Source organism: Lepus europaeus, chromosome 4 (assembly GCF_033115175.1).
Source record: "Lepus europaeus isolate LE1 chromosome 4, mLepTim1.pri, whole genome shotgun sequence".
NCBI classification, from domain to species: domain Eukaryota; kingdom Metazoa; phylum Chordata; class Mammalia; order Lagomorpha; family Leporidae; genus Lepus; species Lepus europaeus.
This window is the reverse complement of record NC_084830.1, coordinates 148879461-148901935: the sequence shown is the minus strand read 5'-3', so window position 1 is coordinate 148901935 and position 22475 is coordinate 148879461. Positions and strand designations below refer to the sequence as shown.

The 22475-nt window shown below is 38.3% G+C and overlaps 1 protein-coding gene across 1 annotated transcript; it reads left to right on the top strand.

Moving 5' to 3' along the window:
- The first annotated feature begins 7093 nt into the window (after positions 1–7093).
- Positions 7094–22204, top strand: MINAR2 (membrane integral NOTCH2 associated receptor 2). Its single transcript, XM_062189791.1, has 3 exons — positions 7094–7270; positions 18651–18878; positions 22025–22204. Exons 1-3 carry the CDS (start codon positions 7094–7096, stop codon positions 22202–22204), a joined length of 585 nt encoding a protein of 194 aa, XP_062045775.1.
- Positions 22205–22475: the final 271 nt, after the last annotated feature.

The following is a 22475-nucleotide window of genomic DNA, read 5'->3' as shown; positions in this document are numbered from 1 at the left end:
ACTTCCTATGTCGTAGGTCCAAAGATGTATCATTGATGTTGTAGATAAGCATGGTGTCCTATGCAATGTAGATATCATGGTCCCTGTAGGTTAGAAATTTTATATACTCCTAAGGTAGGTAAATTAACACAATTACTGGATAAACCCAAAATGCTATTGACAGTCTTCACTCAGAAATTTGTTTTAATTTCTCAGGTTTTAATGCTCAGGTTCCAGAGCATGTATTCATTTGCTGTGATAATATATATTGAACAGCATCTGAAATTGAAGCTACCGTCCTTTTAAATTTGTAAAAATCCAATGAAATTCTTCAAAAAGCATCTATCATAGGCACAAAAGAAACAAAAATTGAGGGTTTACTACCACTGTTTATTTTTTTAAGATTTATTTGAAAGAGTTACAGAGAGAGAGAAAGAGGGAGAGAGAGAGAGAGGTCTTCCATCTGCTGGTTCATTCCTCAATTAGCCGTGATGGCCAGAGCTGTGCTGATCTGAAGGCAGGAGTCAGGAGCTTCTTCCAGGTCTCTACATGGGTGCAGGGGCCCAAGGACTTGAGCCATCTTCTGCTTTCCCAGGCCATGGAGAGCTGGAACAGAAGTGGAGCAGCCAGGACTCGAACCGGCGCCCATATGGGATGCTGGCACTGTAGGCAGGGCTTTACCCACTATGCCACAGCGCCAGCCCTCCTACCCCTCTTTATTTTTGATTGTTAATCCCTGCAATCCCTCCAGGAATTCAGTGCTGGCTTATTTTCCAATTTCAGTGGAGACAGCTCTAAGATCTTCCATGGACATTACCACTAGCAGAGCTTTCATTCCACAGATCAAAAAGACAACAAAGGATGGGGTACTCTACCAGTTTCTGAATATGTTCATTCCAAACATACCTTCCAGAATGAGAAAAACAACTATGGGATAAGTAATCCAAGGAACTCGGGATCCTTGTGAGACAGATGTAAGTCAAAAATTGATGAAATTATCTGACTTTAATATGGTCTTGTTTTGACTATGGGGGTCACCAGAAATTCTTACTATTTCATAGCCAGTAATCTTCTAATCACCAAAATGATCATTTCCCCTTCACCGATACCCAATCATCCTGTTAATATTCAAAAGTCCTTCTAGGCACTAGTAGAAGGTAGGTCACAATATGAATTTTGAATAGGGTAATAGGATCATTCCTCAAAGAGAAGTGACCTCCTTTCATTCAAGGAGTCAGACTCACAAGTCTGTGAACTGGCTGTCCCGTGGAAACAGGAAGAAAATGTGAGTCACTGGTATGGTGATTTCAATCCTATTTCTGTACACTAGGTTTAGAGGTACAGTGCTCACATAAATAAGAAAGACAATAGAATGCCCATAATTCCAGTTCTAGGGATTCCATGATGAAGTGGCCAATGCCAAGAATTCTTTGCAAGACCACATCATTCCTGTCTTAGTGCATTCATGTTGCAATATACAAGATACTTCAGGCTGAGTAATTTATAAACAACAGAAATCGATTACACACAGTTCTGTAGGCTGAGAAGACCAGGATTAAGGTGCCAGCAGATTTGGTGTCTAGTGAGGGCTTATTCCTAACAGAGAGGGCCTTCTATGTGTCCTCATGTGGTAGAAGGGGTAATAAGGTTCCCACAAGCCTTTTTTTATAAGGGCACTAATTCCATGGATGAGACACTTGCCCTCATAAACTAATCACCTTCTAAAGCCCTGCCTCTTGATACATTCACATTGGGTATTAGGTTCCAAGATACAAATTCTGAGGGGGCACTAAAACTGAAACCATAGCAATTTCCTTTGCCACATTGATTCTGCTGCCCTTTTGGTAACCATGCATGTATGGCCTCTAGAATTTAAATTCTTACATTTGCTACCTACCCTTGAGGAACCCCACCGTCATTCAATTCAAGAAGCCCACTTCTATGGCTGCACTTCCCAGTGTTGTTCTTGGCTTTCAGGGAACAGTCACTACATAGTTCCTTAAGGATACCAATGCCATCTTGTCCAATATAGTATGCAAAAGCTTGATGAAGTAAATGCCCTCCAGACATATTTAGAGGTGGATGAGCACACCTATCACAGTCAAACCAGACTCCCTAAATATCTATACAACTTCCTCTGTACTACATTATATGAAGGAAGTTCTGGCATTTCAACCTTGTTCTGTATAGTCTACAATTGTGTCTTGTTTCCAGTGACACCTAGAATTACTTCCAATCCCATGACCTAACACCTTGATTCCAGAACCTCTGGATTGAATCTCTCCAGCACACTGATGTTTTTTAAAGTATCAAGCTAATTCATCATTATATTCCTTCCAACTTAATCTAATACTCTTAAGAAATAACTCAATATAGCCAATATGAATTGGCAAAATCTTGCAATTCCTATGTCATATATGGTAACATGTCACAAGTCACAATTTTACCTGATATTCCAGGACTTAAGTTTAACTATCGACTTAGAAAACATGTTAGATAATGGGGATGGATCCTGAGGAGCACTACCATTGCAGTTTAAAAGCTTTTATTTCAGGGCCGGCACCGTGGCTCACTTGGTTAATCCTCCACCTGCGGCACCGGCATCCCACATGGGCGCCAGGTTCTAGTCCTGGTTGCTCTTCTTCCAGTCCAGCTCTCTGCTGTGGCCTGGGAGGGCAGCAGAGGATGGCCCAAGTGCTTGGGCCCTGCACCCGTGTCGGAGACCAGGAAGAAGCACCTGGCTCCTGGCTTTGGAATGGCGCAGCACTGGCCGTAGCGGCCATTTGGGGAGTAAATCAACAGAAGGAAGACCTTTCTCTCTGTCTCTCTGTCTCACTGTCTGTAACTCTACCTGTCAAATAAAAAAAAAAAAAGGTTTTATTTCAGGACATTCATGGAAGATGTTTCCAATGTTGACCTCAAGCTATGAATTTAAATCCCAAATCTTAAATTTTTCAAGTTTTCCAGCACTTTCATAAGCAATGAATCAACATAACCATCACTATCATTTTCTATGAGAAAAGTCTAATTGGTAACTCCCTGCCCTGCCTTCCATAGACACTTCACTCCAGGTGGCTATAGGTGAAAATTTAAATGACCACTGGCCATGGCATTTCATGGATGACTACAGTCCCAGTTGCCACCAACAATATTGCAATTAATGTTTTTACATCTAGTCATATCATACAATCAATTTCATATTTTTAAAATTTATTTGAGCGGCACAGACACTGACACAGAGAGCTCTTACAGCTCACACAGCTTCCTCTTTTGGTCAACTGTAACCCAGAATCTCCCAGGGATTCTGGGAAATGTAGTTGGATTTTTAACTATAGATAGTTATAGCTTTAATTTTATTTTTTTTAGTTTCCTTTACCTCAGATAACTGAAATGAAATTTTTTTTGTACTCTTAAAGTACCCTATTTTAGAGCTGTTAATATATGCTAGACATTGCATTAATCACCTTACTGCACAGAAACTTTTAACATAATAGTCCTATCCTCACTTTATAGCCAAGGAAACCAAGGCTCAGAAAGATTTAGTAACATTTCCAAGCACACAGTTTAGTGGATGTAATAAAGCCAATCTGACTCCAAAATCTTTGCACTCACTTATCATGATATCCTCCTTCCTTTGCCAACTTAGAAAATGTTTTAGAACATATGCACAAGGATTCATATAACCTAACCACAGGCCAGCTTTGTAGTCAAAATTATCCAAATAATCTTCAAACTCTCTTAGATAATTCATGAGCTCCCAACTGCTTTTCTTGACATTGTACTCTCAGATATTTCAGCTGATTGTTGGTACAGTTTTGAACAGGAGAGTGAAGAAAGAAGGGAGGGGAGGGAGAAATTGTTAAGAACTCCAAATATCTGCATTCTCATTGATTTGTCTGTCCCCAGTGTACTATTCATGAGGGCATTTTTAAAAGTTCATTGAAAAAGAGCATGTATTTAAAATAAACTTATCTTTAACTTTGCTTTTCTATAAGCTTTTTAAAGCACTCTTATATATATTTACAATCTGTCACTCTTGAATGAATAGAAACCTAAGCCAGTGTTTGTCTAACTATTCTTTAATATTTTAAGATTTAATAGGAAAACATAATATAGGTGTTTTGTGATCAAATAAATTTTGAAAATTTTGTAATTAAAACAGATTTCCTCAGTGTCTGATATCAGTTTATATACTGTAAACTACCATAAAAGAATATAAAGCATGTAATTTTTGTCAATGGAACCCCTTTTTTCTCTGACAATGGTTGGAACATAGTTTGTAGAACAGAGCAGTAAACCATTTTTTTTAGAAAATTTAATTATATTATCAATTTCTAACCATAATTCTGTCCTAGGAGACTGGAATAGAAAACAGCAATCATTATTTACTTTACACAGGGTTTCACTGGGATCTTCAGATATGATTCATATGAAAGGGGCCACTTGATAGGGCTGCTGTTTCATAATGCATCTAGTGTAGGGGCTCCTAAACGTCTGAAATACAGTATCAAACAAAGGATGGTAAGATGAGGGTATAAATAAATCACCCTAGGGTTCAAAGTGAGAAGCCTACAAGAAAAATGTAGAACGGTTTTGTGGAAGGACAAGTTTTGGTCACTGCTCATAAAGGATGACTAGCAGCAGGGGGTCCACAGCCAGGGATAAGAAGGGACGTCTCCAGCCAGGAGCACAGTATAGGTGGTATGGAGGGAGGTGGGAACACTAGATGGAGGGGGGATGAAGCTTGAATGTCAGTCATATAGGCTATCTACAAGGATAGACATTTGGACTGATGGTTTTTGGCGGGGAGGGTAGGCAAAGACACGGGAGAACTGGTGAGCCTGAGACTAAGCTTGTATATGGGGGGACAGTATACACCCCCTGGACATGCAGACCAGCATGAGGGAGGAATCTAAAGGAGGGACGCCTAAAGAGAACTGAAGGCTCATTTCACCTACCTCATTCTTTGGCTAAGGGAAAGGTCTAATCAAATACATTTGGATCTAGGTTCTGTGTCTTCATTTGCCAACAGAGAGAGCCAAAGACAAGTAAGGTTCTTCTTGAAGATGTGTGTTATTCCCCTAAGAATCTTTTAGGAAAAGCAAGCAGCCTGAGAAACATTTGTTCATTAGATGTATTCTGGCAGCAGCCAGAAAAATCCAGAAAGTACCAAGCACATGTACAAAAGACACTTGATTCTTCTAACACTTTTGGTTTAACTGCTTTGTTATTAACTGTCGTTAGAAAGTACTTTTTACGTTTTCTATCAAATGTATTTACAAAAACCCTCAAACACATTGTAAACATTGTAAGACTATGATGGGCTTTGCCTCTGAAAGCTCTCATAGAAAATGGTAACTGCTTAATTCAATCATTACAACTAGAAGTAGGGCATATTTTTAAAATACACTTCCTCGTAGTCATTGTTATAAAGAAGGCAAGTACTCTCCAGTGCCTCGCTCAGTTCAAGAACATCCTGGCCATTGATTCTCGTAAGCTGTATGGCCTTCTGAAATCTGCTGACCCATTCCACATTTAACCCTGTCGCCCTGGAAGGCCAACTTTCCTGCTGAACCAGAGGTCCTACAGACATGCTGAAACAGCAGACAACCCATGTCTGTTAGAAACCACTGATGTATGTGTCACCTTCTCACACATGGGAAGCTTCCTCTGCCTCCAGATGGAAATTCATTCTTTCCCAGTAAGAAGTCATCCCCTGCCGGTGCCACAGCTCACTAGGCTAATCCTCTGCCTTGCGGCGCCGGCACACCAGGTTCTAGTCCCGGTCGGGGCGCCGGATTCTGTCCCGGTTGCCCCCCTTCCAGGCCAGCTCTCTACTATGGCCCGGGAGTGCAGTGGAGGATGGCCCAAGTGCTTGGGCCTTGCACCTGCATGGGAGACCAGGTTAAGCACCTGGCTTCTGGCTTTGGATCAGCGTGGTGCGCCGGCCACAGCGGCCATTGGAGGGTGAACCAACAGCAAAGGAAGACCTTTCTCTCCATCTCTCTCTCTCTCTCTCACTGTCCACTCTGCCTGTAAAAAAAAAAAAAAAAAAAAAAAAAAAAAAAAAAAAAAGAAGAAGAAGAAGAGGTCATCCCCATTTGAGTGGCCTGTATGGAGAGCATATCTCCATGAAGTCATCATCATTGCTGGCTGACTATAATATTCATAGCCTCACCCACACTGTGGCTGTCTTAATAGCAGATGGGTTCACTTAGGAGAGCGCATCATCCAAATCCAGTGGCTATGTTTACCCTGGATTCCAAAAGTGTTGTTGTGATCCTCCTAAGAGCTTATAAGAAGGAAACTTCAAGAAGTTCATGGAAAATGTGTATTATGAAAGACATATGCAGGGATTTTGAATTTTTGCACCAAAATAAATTCATTTTTAATTTATTTTTTTTCCATCAAATTTTTGAAACCCCCTGGTACAGCTAGGAGCAAGTCAAAGAGACCTCCTATAGTGAACGGTCAAGATGGTAGGTTGGGTTATTAAATTACTATAGCCAATTATAAAGCAAACTTGCCATTTCCTTACTCTGAACAAGCTGACAACCTGAACACATGGTTAGGTTTCACATGAGCTAGAGGCCCTGGGAGTCAAAATATGAGAAGAAACAAGATACCGCTTATCACATGTGAGGCTGTAGCTACACAGGCAGGGCCAAGGCAGTTGCAATTAGTTTAGTTCAGCGATATTCAAAGAAATGCCTCCCTACAGGTGACTGCTTCCTGTGCTTCAATTACGGATTGGAACACTGAGATTCTGGCGGCCTTTATCCAAAAAATAGCTCCCCTTGAGCTGTTATTTCTGACTCTGAATGGAGAGACATTAAGTGTTACACATACCTAATTTTGTCATCCAATTAATTTTAATGAATGCGGCCCATGTGTCCATTCAAGCTCCCTCAGTGAGTGTGTGTGTGTGAGTGTGTGTGGTAGGGCAGTGTTCTGCTTTGCTGCTTTGTTCCTGTGCATTGATGTGTCATTTCCAGAGTGGCTTCTGAGTGCAGCTGAGACCTGGTTTCAGATGGCAGTCGGAGCATCCTCAGGCTCGTTAATAATGGAGGACTCTGACAGGGGCAGCTTCGCCTGCCTTTGTTTCCCGCTGTAGATGAAGGAAGACATGGATCTCTCTGTTTTGCCCAATAACAACCATCCTGACAAATTCCTGCAGCTTGACGTGAAGTCGTTAACGAGGAGCTCAGCTCTTCTGCAGGCCAGCCTCGCGAGATTTCCGAGTGGAAATTATCCAGCTGCACAACACTGGCAAAACCTTGTCTACTCACAGGTAAGGTCTGTGGTCACAGAAATGTGGGGGTGGGGGCTTTCTTCTTTCTCACTGCCCACCATTTCATTTGTGTGTGTCTGAAAAAGAAGGCTGTAAGGAACTGAGGACAGGGGGACTGGTCTCCAAAATACCTTCCCCTGATCTCTTCATAAAATATGCGAGTTCTCCCACGCCTGCATTCCCCTGCCTGTCTGCAAGCTTCCTTGCCTGCCTTCATTTTAGATTTCATGTGGCCCTCAGTTTATTCCGTTCCTTCATAATTTTTCAGACTAAATGTTATATCTGCAAATAAGGCTTTATAAAGGAAGTGGAAAAACATATCTTTTGGTCCGGTCTAAATGAAAAGCATGGGAAGCTTACATTGTGCGTGTAACCAGTTATCCAGACAGCTGGATGCTTGCTTCTGCCTTACTTAGATTAGCTCCCTTTCTTTGTCTACAGAGAAGACTCAGACAGCAGAACAATGGAAACCTAAAGCTTGAAAAAAAAAAATACATCCATCTTGGAAAGGCGCTGGCCCTGCTTTCCACAGGTGTCCATGCAGACAGAGCATCCGGATCAAACCTTCCAACCTAACGCAGATTTTATTTTTCTTGCTCTTCTTGTACATCTTCCCTCTTTTTGTGGACCAAAAGAGAAGAATAAAACTGTGATGAGTTCCAGGTGCTGCAATAAACATAAAGGCACTGACTGTTGCACAGCTAATGAAGTAGGAATAATCTTCGTTTTAAGATGCGAAGGCTAATGGGGTTAAGGGTTAGTCGGTTTAGAGACAGGAAGGAGCATTCCATTTCAGAACAGATGTGACTGACCTACAAACCCCTGCAAGCCATTAAGTCCTTTGGAGTGGTTCAAATTCCCTGAGCAGAAATTTGTTTTCTTTTAAGAACAGTCGCTACTCATGAATCTTGGTGTAAAGTGACTCCTTTGTGGTGTGTTTGTGGGCTCCTTGGGACCTTTATCATGAGATCATTCAAAATCAAGTACACTCAAATGATTATGTAAGTGTTTCCTCCACCTATAAGGCTTTTAATTTATTTCCATTGTAAGACAGCCTATTATGACAACTAGATTTTTTTGAATATTGTATCCATTCCTTTGTAATCCTAAAACCCTTCTGCCCTTCCATATTTTCCCATTTGGTGGGGGGAGTTCCTCGCATTTTCTTTAGTTTTAAATGAAATGAAAATTCTCTTTTCTCCTCCCTTTTGCTTATATCATAGAACAAAATTATTAAAAACTCAGTTCAGAAAACCTTGGCCCTCCTATGCTATGAACTTCAGTCTAAGAAAACATGTCCAATAAATTCTTTTGAGATTGGAACATGTCGATCTAAAATCTTTTGTTTGGGACTGGAGTTGACCTGTTTCCTTCATGTGGAACTCTACAGTTTAAAGATCTGTTGAATGTTGTCCCTAAACCTGAATGAAACACAAGTTTTTAAAAGGCAGATTTTCCTATAGGCCCCATTGAGGTGAAATAGTTACTGAATGGAAAACAAAGCCTGTAAACTTCTGTTCTCAGGATTTTGAATCTATGTTATTACTGATTTTAAACTGCAAATAACTTTGATTTAATTATTTGTTGCCCTAGAAAGAAATGTTGAGTAACTTAATGAAGGCCAATTTATGAGTGAAATAAAACACACAGTGGCAGTAAATTAAGTACAAGTTCAGGTAATTGGGTAGACCTGACACAAACTATGAGTAACAGTTATACTCACTATTTCACTTTGTAATACATCAATTCAAAATTCTCTCTTGGGTGGATCTTCAAATCCAGGATTAATATATTCATTGAATAGAAAAACAAAGAAATGGGCATGTGAATATCTTAAATAGTTGTAGTGATACATGGAAGTCATTGACTATTCCAGGTATATTGAAGCACATATGACGTGGCAGCCACCCAATTAACAGTTCTTAATTTATAACCCTCACTGTTCAGGGTAGCCTTTAAGCCAGTGGGGAAAATACATAATAAAGAGTTGGAAACTTGGTCATGGCCTCAAATCCACAATAAGTCAGTTTTAAAGATATCTACCATGGGCTTTAGTCAGTCCACATCTCATTATTTTCACTTGCAAAATTCGGGGGATATTCAGTTTACATATTTCCTTAGAAGTAAGAGAAAATAAAACATGAGGTGAAAGCAATTGAGAGGAAAAAGTACAAGAAGCACGAATGGAAGTTACGTGCATATGCATTATTATTTTTAACCAATAGTCCAACATGTGTTTCTATTCTCCTTCTATTAAAATTTAGGAAACAACAGATAGTACCACCCCCATTATTTTACAAATATTATGAATGGAAGGGAGTTTATGTGTGTGTGTGTGTGTGTTGCAAGTGGGGTAATATACTCAATACACTTGTCAAGTTGTGTGGCCAACCCAAGAATTAGATTTGATACTCACATAAATCCACACAAAATTCAGAGTTGTGTTGGCTGATCCTTTGGTAGCCTATAGGAAAATCTGCCTTTTAAAAACTTGTATTTCATTCAGGTCAGGACAACATTCAACAGATCTTTAAACTGTAGAGTTCCACATGAAGGAAACAGGTCAACTCCAGTACCAAAGATCGACATGTTCCAATTTCAAAAGAATTTACTACCCATGTGCACGATATTTGAGATGCAGACTATTAATGAAACATCAAAGGACTTAGCCTACAAAGAAACATTACTTTCAAGTTGCTAACAGTTAAAACAGACAACTGCTTTATGCCAGATATCAAGATGAATTCTTATGTGTATATATATATATATATATAATATATATAATGTATATATATAATTTTAAAATAAATGATTGGGGCTGGTGTTGGGGCATAACTGGTTAAGCCACTGCCTACAGTGCCAGCATCCCATATGAGCACTGGTTCGAATCCCAGCTGCTCCACTTGCAATCCAGCTCCCTGATTAAGCAACCAGGAGGTCAGCAGAGGATGGCCCAAATCCTTGGGCCACAGTACCCATGTAGAGACCCAGATGAAGCTCCTGGCTCTTGGCTTTGGCCTGGCACAGTCCCGGCCATTGAAGCCATCTGGAGAGTGAACCAGCAGATGGAAGATTCTCCTTCTCTCTCTTTCTCTTTCAAATAAATCTTGAAAGAAAGATAATCTAATTTAAAAATTCAGTTGCCTTAGCTCTTGTTTCCATGAACTAAGGCAATGCCATACAATCAAGAAATGAGAGTGCTAACGTTCTCAGGCAAGTCAGGAACCAGGGACAATTTCAATTTCCACATATGCAGATACTTGATTTCACTATATATAAACTCCTTAATTTCACTAGAGAAGAAACTCATGAGAAGCTTCACAATAAATTTCATGTCACTGCAATGAATTAACATTCTCAAAATTCTAATTTTTCTGGTTATTAAAATGATTTGGGGCATGTATCTGATGAAGGCATTTACTATTATATTACAAATATTTCTGCAAACCCCTGTGTACAATGAGGGAAGAAAAGGAAAAGCTAATTTAAAAAAAATAAGTGATAAAATATTGTTTGTACAGGTATTGTGGTCTCCTGATCAGACTTCTGAATTTTTTGGATTTCAGAATCTCTTAGACTAATATATTTATTTTTATATCTTTCCTGAGCTCCTATCATATTAGTCGTTAATCTCAAGAGCATTCCAAACTGAACACATGAGCTGAACCAAAAAGCCAGCATGAGACAATTTTCTTATCTTGATTTCTAATCAATGACTTCCAATTAATGGATTCATTTCCCAATGACCATTCTTCAGTATTTTTCAGTCCAGTGCTCTTTTCTCCTTATATTCTAATGTCTCTATTCCCAATCTTTTGTTTACTCTTGAAAAGAACAGTGCTGCATATATAATAGTATCCTATACTTAGCTTATATTCAGGAAATGTGATGGGACTTTGCAGGTGTTTGAATTATTATTATCTACAAAATAGATCAGAAAGCATCATCATTTCTCAGGGTTTTAACTGTGAATATCAGAATATGACTTATCAAGTTGTCTTAAATTTATGTGGTTCACAAAAGTCTGCAGGAGGTTCAGAGAATTTGCCTTGAGTGGAATGCTCCCAGAAACAACCCCAAAATTATGCTTCCATACTGCTCTCAGACAAGATCCAAATGCTCTGGCACTAAAGCCTGCATTAAAGACATCTGGTATGTTACAATACCACGTGCAAAACTCCACAGCCCAAGTTACATGTAAGGAGAGGATTAAAACAGACTTTGGTCATACCTTGAGAATCTATGGACTTTGTCTAATTTTGAATTTTATCCTATAAATTTGAGGGATCAATGAAAAGCTTTAAAGAAACAGAGTCACATGATCAAACCTGTGATTTCTAAAGATAATCATCCTGGCAATTTGGAAAACAGAATTACTATAGTCAGTGGGGAGTTCACTTTCACAAAGTTTATCTATGAAATCCATGCAGAACACCTTGTTTGCACTGTGATAATAAGGATTTCACTATGTATAGAGCAACATGGACAAAACAGAAATCTTATTACCTTGATTCTCCCAATCTATGAACATGATATATATTTATATTTACTTATTTATTTACATAGCCTTTAATTATATCTTAAAATTTTCCAAGTTTTGCATGTAGTTCATTAGGTTTATATGAAAGTGCTTACCATATTATTGCTCATGAGAACAGAACATTTTAAATCACCTTATAAAATGGAGTATTACTCATGTAAACTATTAATTATTATATATTGATTTTAATTCCAAGTTTTAAAAAATCGATTACCTCATCTGTGAATATCCCTAGATAATCATGTCATGCGCAATTTTCTTTCATTGTTTACAAACTTATCACTACTATTTATTTTCTATTCTTACTGCATTGCTTTGAGCTTCTACCGCAATATTATATGGATATTGTGATTACTGGCATCTTGGTATTAGTTCTAAAATGAAAATAAATGCTTGTAATCTTTCACCATTGAGTAAACTGTGTTCCACAGGTTTTTGGCCTAACCTGTTTTAATTAACTTAAGAAAATACCCTCCTAATTCTAGTTTGTAAAGAGAATTGGCTTTAAATATGTATAAATATCTTCAAAATCTTTTTCTGAATTATTGCAAAATTCTGTTTTTTCCCGCTGATGTCGCTGACTTCATTAACATTTTAATATTCAACCATTTCCCTGATGAAACATCATTCTCTGATGTCAATCTGTTTTATCACGATATGTATAAATTATATATGTTGTAGGACGTAGGATTCTGCTTAGTAATACTTTCTTGCAGATTTTTGCAATTATGTTTGTAAGATGAACTTGTTTACAATTTTTATTTTATTTTATATTATTTAATTTTTTCATCTAATATTTATACCAACTCCATTAAATTACTTGAGTTTCCTTATTTTCCCATTTTCCTGAAGAATTCAACTGAGGAAGAAGTTACTTGATTTGAGAATAGTGGAGCTTGACTGCAAAACTTTACCATGATGTTTTTAAATGTGTGTGTGTGTGTATAGCTGGTGGCAGATATGTAATGATAGATATTAAAGTAGTTATTAAATTAGTTGAATTATCATAGGTGTATTAACATTTCCTATTTTTAAAATTAAGCTGGTAAGTTATTTTACCTAGGAAAACATCCAATTGTATATAAAATTTTTTAAGTTGCTAAGACTGTTTTCTGGCAATCTTTATGTGTAACAAAAGGTTTACCTTAAGTCTATTCTTTCTGATATACAGATAGGTTTTTCTAACCGATAAGCCAGGCTGAAACATGCTATGGAAACAAATATACTAAAATTCTTAGTGATTCAACATGATAAATCTATCTCTCATTCACTAAAGGTCTGATGTGGTTGGTATAGATGCCTTAGGAGATTACTTTTAACTGTAGTTCAAGTCCTTCTTACTTGAGTCTTTACACTGTTAGAATCTCCACAGACCTTTAGATAGGAAAGGGAGAGAGTACGTAAAAAATCTAACCATATATTTCAGTGGCCAAACATGAGTTCCATTAATCATAATTGTGCCCATGAGAAATGGGCTTACTAAGGATCTAATCAGGCTCCAATACAGGCTTATTCTGTTAACTTATTCTGTATATATTTAAACATAATGATTTATAAATATTTCATGTATATTATCTTTAATGTATGTGTATATAGTGTATACACACACACACACACATATATATATATATCATAAGTCATCTTCCCATACATAAAATATGTTCACTTTCTCTGCAGAAGTACACATCCCAAGGTCAACAACTAGTCACTATGTTTAGCAGACACTCCTCCCCATATCATCCTATGAACTTCACTGGGTAAGGTGTCTAGATTGGCAGTCAAGACCCCACAACCCAGATCCATTCTCCATTCCAATTTCTTGTTAATGTGTACCCTGAGGAACAGCAAGTAATAGCTCAAGTAGTTCAACCCCTGCTGCCCATGTGGGAGAGCTAGATTGAGTTTTTAGCTCCTGGGAATTTGCAGAGTGAACTAGTAGATGGCAGGAGCTTTCTCTCTCCCCTCTCCCCAAACCCCTTGCCTTTCCAACAGATAAAACAAATTAATATTTCAAATATTCATAAGAATAGAAATAGGACTGGCACGGTAAATTCCTCTTTTCTGAATGGGAAAAATGAGAGACACAACAGCCACTACTCCAAAGTAATTGTGAGCTCCTGCTGGGAATACCTTGTGTAGAACTCCTTCATTGAAGGTGGGAAGACTGATTAGTTCTGGAGTCTGCTTCCAGGAGGCCTTCTTGAGGCACTGTCCTCCCTGGTCCTTGATTCCAGTCTCTAGGAGACAGACCCTAGCTCAGCATTCATTTGCCACATCAGAAATGGGTTATCATTCATTGCTGTGCAGGTTTCCATGTTTGCTCCTACGTACGGATATTTGGAGGTCTGGGGTTATTTTTGTTTAGTTTTTGAACACTCAAAAGTTTTTAGGTCTGATCTTATGGTGTCTTTGGTGGTACATTTCCTACAAAACTTATTAAAGTGAGTTTTAATGTATTCATAGCTATTTAGTTCAAGTCCATTTTATGTCAATGAATACACTGGAGGCTCTTTTGAAGACAAAGCTCTCAAATTGTTTGTAGTGCTTTACTTTTCTGCCTACATTTCTCTCTCCTTTGACTTAATGTCAATCCCCTGGACACTATCTAAAATGCTTAAGTAACCATACCATCAACATGATCTTTGTCTTGAGTCACTCCATTCAGCTGAGGGATTTTACTGTGCTCTTTTGTCCAAAATTCTGTTTTTTAAAAAAGCAATTTTACATTCACTGTTCAGGGTCTACACTCGGCTTTTTAACCCTAGAAGGCATCAAATTTCTAAACTTTTCCTCAACTCTTTCCTTTCTTCTTGAAAACTGCTAAGTTATTTCTCTGACGTTATTCCCTTCTTGAATTATACTAATGATCTCACTCTTATAATATCATTATTAGTATAAACGGCCTGATTACTTATAAATATCTATTATAATGTGACAGGTGATTACCTCTCAGATCATCACAAGTGGCACTTAGACCACCATTCTGCACTATATAATATGAATAATTACCATCCCAGCTTTGGACATCGTTTCAGACCCATCCATTTCTTTACTGTCAATACAACGCCACATATTTGCAGTTTCAAGATACCGCTTTCTGTATTAGTAAGGATGAGCTAGCTACACTAGCTTGCTAAATATCCCACAGAATATCAGTAAAAAAAATAAAAAAAAATCTTGTATACGAAAAATCTGAGAAAGAGAAGATGGACCTGCGAGGCTGTTCTTTTCCCAGTGGTGATCCTGTGCTTCCAGTTCTCTCACACCTCCACCACCTCAGAACCATTGCTTTCAGTGTCAACATCAAAGCCAGTGGGGAAAAATGAGCCAAAGCCTGGTGGAAGATGTCAGGAGCCAGTCGTAGAAGCAGTTTCTGTTGCTTTTGTCTGCACATCATTGGCTGTAAAACATCTAACCCCAGACTGGGAAAGGCACCACAATGATGAGAATTTAGAGATTACCACAATACCCAGATCTCATTGTTTATTTTCCCTTCGTATGTTTTTTTTCTCCATTCTTTTACTCTCATGCTTTCTAAGTTCTTATTATTTTGGGTATTTCTTTTGTAGATATTATATAACTTAATTTTAAAAAGCTGATCTGGCCTGGCACTATGGTACAGTAAATTAAGCTGCTGCGTGTGATGCTGGCATATCATACTGGAGTGCCAGGCTGTGTCCAGGCTACTCCACTTCTGATTCAGCTCCCTAATGTACCCAGGAAAGCAGCAGATGATGGTCTGAGTACCTGGGCCCCTGTCACCCACATGGGAGACCTGGACGGAGTCTCAGGCTACTGGCTTGATTCTGGCCCAGACCCAGTCATGGAGGTCATTTGGGGAACGAACCAGTGGAAGACCTTTTTCTCTCTCTGTTCCTCCCTATCTCTATTTTACTCTTTCAAATAAATAAACTTTTAAAAACATATAAATACAAAAAGAAAAATGTGCTCTGACAATCTGTTATTCACATAGGGAGTTTAGTCCATTTAATGTGATGATTTATAACACTTTCTTTTTGCTTTCACAAGATAGTTACCCATTTATTATTTAATTTCATTTTTCAAGGCTTTTTAAAGATTGATCAACTCTGCTTTATCCTTTTCCCTATTGCTCTACTGATTTAGAAGTTAGATATTCCTTCTCTGTTTTCAGTAACATCACTATTTCCTCATCAGAATGATTTTTAAAAATTCCATAATCAAAAATATCCATGCCAAAATTATTGCCTGTGGTTTAGTTTCTCTTATTTTAAAACTCACAAATGAGTGATTGCTCTTATTACTACTTCTATTTTACCATGAAATCATTGTCTGTTTGCATTTACACACGCACTTATCAATTTTCTTTCTGTTATTTTCTCCACAGCAGTAATTTTTAAATATTAATCTTCCTTTCTGCTACGGATTTTCTTCTTCCTGTGGCAGAGGTCCTTTCCTTAATGGCCTGTTAACTGTTCATTCTTTTCGTTTGTTCAGCTATGTCTTCTATCTTGCAATATTCATTAAATGCTAGTTTTCTTGCCCATAAAGAATATAACGATTAAAGTATATAAAGAATGAATGAACAAAGTAATGGTTAATACAGACAAGTCCAAGTACACTTTGAAGTGTCACTTTCTAACTGTTCCAATGTAATTAATTTAGAGTCAATATGATTAAAATAAGGGAATTATCTGATAAAAGTGTTCTATCTAAATGTGGAGTACAGTGGAAGGCTAGAGTTGGATACATACTTCATTTTCTTCTAAAACTATTGGGAAATATTTATCAAAACACAAATGAACTTCAGCCATAATCTGTACTTTTATCTTACTATCAAATTCTTAATAAAGCAATGCTATTTTGTTTTCCTTGTCACACCATTCAGACATACAATTAACAGGCAATGCAAAAATAAATGACATCACGTCCTAGGACAATCCTCAAAACTTTCAAGAATATAATCTAGAAAGAAGAGCTTGTGCTTGAGTGGTCTCTTAGAATATATCTGTGATTACCTGGCTATTATTTATATATACATTTTGAAACCTATATAAATTGTAATAGACTATGTAATTATTGCCTTGACTCCCCACCCCCACAAAAGAGTATTTTCCTCATTTGTAGGGCATTCTTCTTTCAGAAACTCAACGGTCTAGCAGGCAAATAACCTGACAAAGCCGATTTGTCAATGTCAGAAGAATTATCCCTCTTCCAGGATGATCAAAGATGTCTAGGCTTGAGGGAAAAAAACTGAGTCAGAATTATGTGAAGCTCAAAGAATCTAAATTTCTTATCAAATTGTTTCTGCTCAACTCAAAAACATTACTTAGGAAGCCATTTATCTTTAAGATAGATGGTGAGTGAAGAAGATTTATTATTTTACTGTGAACTTCAGTGTTATGGAATATAAATTGACTTTGGGCAGACCAAAGAGCCTATCAAAGTCGGAGGACATCCAAGTCAATCTCTAAATATGTGAAAAATGCATGAAATAAGAAGTTAGAGAAACCCAACACCAAACAGAATGTGAATGGCTTTATCTAAATGATTTTTTTTTTTACTACCAGCCATTATAGAAAGACATGTAATATAGGCTTACAACTTCAGCTTATGTAAATATATATGTATATATTTAATATAATTTATTTGATAGAATTTCATTTAAAAATCAATTAAAAAGGTTTTGTGGTATTCCATGAACCTTTTGAGGTACCCTCATATACCCCACTAGGTATTGGGGATATCAATGTAAACATAAACATGGCTCAGAAGATTCCTATTGAATCTTCTCTAGGAAGACTGAAATATGTGACACACACATAGAAAAATTGCTATAAATTAAGAAAACAGATGACCAATTTTTAAGGTTTAAACCTAGGTTCTCTGAACATTAATTTATGTGGAATTCCTCTCCCTTGATGCCCCATGATAAATAAGACATTTATCAACAACCTTTATGTCATCTCCAATTTTTTTTCCAATGAAAACAATTGTAATTTAGAAAGTTCCTAACTTAATGATAACTTTGTAGTCCTAAAGAGGAGGGATTATGGAAACTTAGTGTATATGATTCCATTTTTATAAAAGGCAAAGTGAGTCCAAACTGACCCCTATATTAGAATTTGAGATGCTGGTTATCCTAGGGCTGAAAAGCAGCTGGGCACGCTAGGAAATGTTCTGTTTCTGGGTCTGGGTGTTGAATCATGGGTTTATTTGGTGTGTGAAAATTTACTGAGCTATACATTTGCCATATGTGACTTCTCTATCTGTACATTATGCTCCAATACAAAAGTTTTCAAAAACTTGAAATCAGTATTTGAGCCATATGCTATCAAGAAATGCAATACTAGTTAGACTGTCCCTTCGAAGCTGTCTGAAATAAAAGCCCAAGGAGTATTTGTCAGAGCCAAGGCTACCTATGAAATACCTTTTAATCTTGACTTTGCCAGGTTAATGCAGTAATATTAAATATTATTTTATGCAGAAATATGAAATATTATTTTTATTGTTCACAGAATGTGTCAACAAAGTAAAATCAATGTATGTAAGATGGCAAATACTGGCTTTGTTCAGAATTCTACTATATGAATTAATAAAGTGTTCATTTTCTATAATTATAAAAGTGTGTAAATAAATGATTCTTAAAGATGAACAAGATCACAGGCAAAAAAAAAAGTATTCAATTAATGGTAGGACTTGAGGTACAACTAGATCCTAGCATTATGTATTCATTCACTGTCCTAATGTTGGATCTCTAGGCCCAATCAGCAAACTTTTCAGGTACAGTTATCACATTGTGGTTTCTACCATGCAAAGGCCCACTGATAAGAGAAGACTTGTCTCTTTGTCTCCTAACAGAGAGAAAAGAAGAATATTGTTGCTCAACGAATTAAAGGGTCCAGTAGGGAGGACCTTGTCATTGCTGACAGCCCGCCCCCATCCATGACATCAATTATGAAGAACAACCCACTCTACAATGACCTAAGTTTGGAGGAAGCCATGGAAGACAGGAAAAAGAATCCTTCATGGACCATTGAGGAATATGACAAACATTCTGTACATTCAAATCTCTCTGGACATTTGAAGGTACATAGATGAACAATGACCTTAGTCCAGATGGTGGAGATCAGTTAAGCAACCTGAAAAGGGGCATTAAGACGACAGACACTCTCCCTCAGGCACAGACTTTCCAGCTCTCAAATCATTTGGGCCCCGGCTTTCTCTTCTCCCCCCTACTCAGAATCTATGTTGATTCGTTTGCAGTTTCACAGGTTTAGCAGTTACTGTCAACTGTATAGTACAGGCAGAAAAAAAAAATGATACAGAACAGAGCAAGAGTTTTCCAGGGATAAAAGTCTTTTGAAAACTAATTTTCAAGATTACATATGATTGTCTCTGGTTTGTGACCATTTATGTACATGAACACTTTAGGGATGATTCTCTATTCTACATTTTTACAAACATATTTATTATCTGAGCTATCTTAGGCATGACGCAAAGAAGCTCTCATCTGAGATTATTTTACTTCAAGCCCACTCAATGATTTAAGGTTACAGATTTACATTCTGGTCCTTTTCCTTTGTCTCAGTAACAAAACAAAACAAAAACATTTCAACACAGGAAAAGTATGCAATGAACTCATTCACCCAGCTTAAACCCAACTTAAGTTTCCTTTCTTTCCCCCCAACCTCTGATGTCACCCATCAGGAACCTAGAAATACCTGAACCACAGAGGGTGGCCCTGTTTTCTGAATGGCCTGGATTCCTGCCTAACCTTGGCTTGCCTCTACCTGCCTGCACCAGGAAGACCTCACACTTTCTAAGCAACTTTCATCTAAAAATGTGTATCTCGTCTATGCTACATAACTTAAGCACCTGAGGACTTTTTTCTTTTGAAGGCTACAGTATTATGTCCTCCTAAATCCTACTCATTTTTCAAAATCTCACACATGTATTCCTTAAAATACCTTATTGTGCAGAATCTTTGAAGTTTCTTAATCTCCTATTAGAATTCATGTCTTCCCCCCTCAATAAAGATCTTTGCACAGAAGTTTCCAGAACAGCTGCTCCACACAGCAACAATTATCCTGTTTCTTTTTTCTCTTTTATCTTTTTTAAAAAAGATTTAATTTATTTGAAAGGCAGAATTACATAGAGAGAGAAGGAGAGTCAGAGATCTTCTGTCTGCTTGTTCAATCCCCAAATTGCCACAAAGGCCAGGGCTGGGCCAGGCTGAAGCCAGGAGCCAGGAGCTTCTTCTGGGTCTCCCAGGTGGGTGCAGGGGCCCAAGCACTTGGACCAACCTTCGTTGCTTTCAAAGGTGCATTAGCAGGGAGCTAGATAGGAACTGGAACTGGCACCCATATGGGATGCTCGCACTGCAGGTGGCAGTTTAACCCACTGTGCCACAGAACTGGCCCATATTGTTTCTTTTCTTTTCCTTATTTCCCTTTCCCTTTTCTTTTATTTCCTTTCTTTTCTTTGCTCTAACCCACACTACCCATCCCCACCCTCCAGTCTTGTGTTTCTCAGGACTTCTAAGAAATCTACTATTAGGGAAAAAAATGTATTGATTTATTTCACAATATTTTGATCTTAGCCCAGGTTCTCTTCCCTTCTCTTTGTTGTTCATGTGCCTGAGAAGCTAGCTGCAGAAAGGAATAATATTGTTCCTGCTGTTAAGCTGTGCAGATTCAGAAGGGGGGAAAAACCATCTGAATACAAAAATTTGTCATGAAAAGTTAACATAAGAATCTGAAGAATGTGTGCATTTCCAAAAGATACAGTTTCATCAGAGGACAGACTCTTGGGGCGGGGGCACCTGTTTCCAGAGTGCCAAAAGCAAAGGTAGACACAAGGAATTCATCAATACAATAAATAGTCCAATTTTGCTGGAGCTATAGTTTAAGTAATAGAATAGTGGGAAAAAAAGGCTAAAAAGAAATGACTAAAAGAAACTGTAAGAAGGGTCAGCAGTTTCAGCTGCTGCATTGATGCTGGTATCCCTTATAACCGTGACAATTTGAGTCCTGGCTGCTCATCTTCCAATCCAGCTCCCTGCTAATGCACCTGGGAAGGCAGCAGATGATGGTCCAAGTACTTGGGCCCCAGCACCCATGTGAGCAACTTGGATGGAATTCTTGACTCCCAGCTTCTGTCTGGCCCAGCTGTGGCTGTTCTGGGCACCTGGGCAGTTAGTTAATCAGCTAGAAGCTCCCCTCTCCCCCCACCCCTGTGTGTGTGTGTGTGTGTGTCTGACTCTGTCATTCTGCCTTTTGGTTCAATAGACAAATAAATCTTAAAATATAGAAATGGTTTGAATTTGAAACTAAAGAAATTGAATATTATCATCAATAAGGAATAATTTTCTTGAAGTTGGACAGTTATGTGAGTTACTTCTTAGGAAACTGAAACACAAACATGATGGATGCATTATTTTACTAAAATCACCCATTCTCCAAGCCTATTCACTGACTTCTTGACACTGCTCTATAGCACTAACTTCCTGAGTGAAGCTGAAGTCAAGGCATTATTTTCAATAGAATTTCTTCCTATACCTTGATAATTCAACTTCCTATGGCACCACTCCTATCCATAGCTCATAATTAGCATCCAGAGTCCATGTATTTTCTTAAATCTTGACATCACTTATGGATTCTATACATAAAAGGGGCCTTTAGCCTCTCCCATTTTTCTAAATTGCCAGGAGTGTGTTTCAGAAAAAGAGAAAAGAGAACCTGTATTTGATCGCCAAGGTGGGCTACAAGCAGAATGTCACAGAAGATAGTCTCTGATATGCAAGCTGTTTGAGGAGAACAGCTGCATTAAGCTTGCAAAGCGCAGGCCCCTGATGACCACACAGACAACATAAAAGAGGAGCTGGATCTTTTCCTCAGGAGGTCAAAGAGTGCCAAGGTTTCTGTAGGGAAGACAAGCAGTTGTGTTTCTGACCCTCCAGCGAGGGAAATGCAAGAAACCACGCAGAGCTTTTAGTCGGTGCTGACAGAGACCCACAGCTTGGAACTGCAGGGATAGCCATCAGCCAGGAGTCTGTGGCTGCAGCCTTGGGCTAGGGAAGCCCTGGCTCTTAGTTGAGACTGGCACTGAAGCCTCACCCAGGACAGCCCAAGCAGTGACCTGAAGCCCCTCTGACTGTGTCTTGTACTGTGGTCTCAGTCTGTAATACTGATTGGTTACTGATCGATCTTATTCTCCATGTCATTTTGTTTTAGGAAAATCCTAATGACCTTCGGTTTTGGTTGGGAGACATGTACACACCAGGTTTTGACACCTTACTGAAAAAAAAGAAGAAACACGACAAGAGATCAAAACTGTGCCATATGGGGCTGATATTACTCCTGGTTACCTCCATTCTGGTTACCATAGTGACTATTAGCTCTTTCTTTGCCTAAGGAGACTGCCACAGAGCCACTTTAAATGTCCTAAAATGCTTCTATCTAAATGTTTGCAGACAAACATGCTCACTCAGTGTGAATGTGTCGCAGAGTGTGCAGTTAAATGTAACCATCCTGGGGATGGGCACGTTGCCTGTGATATGTGGGTGTTTCTACTGTGATCTATGTAATCTCTGTAAAAATTCCAGCCAGTGCTTTGTCCTCAAAGAAGAGGTAATTCCAGGGACTGCAACCCCAGAAAAGCCACAATATACAACCTAAATTTAAC

Bases quoted from the DNA above. Each gene is read 5' to 3' on its own strand.
- MINAR2 (XM_062189791.1), top strand. From the start codon at position 7,094: ATGAAGGAAGACATGGATCTCTCTGTTTTGCCCAATAACAACCATCCT. The intron at 7,271-18,650 runs GTAAGGTCTGTG...GTCTCCTAACAG, and splicing joins AAAACCTTGTCTACTCACAG to AGAGAAAAGAAGAATATTGT. The intron at 18,879-22,024 runs GTACATAGATGA...ATTTTGTTTTAG, and splicing joins ATCTCTCTGGACATTTGAAG to GAAAATCCTAATGACCTTCG.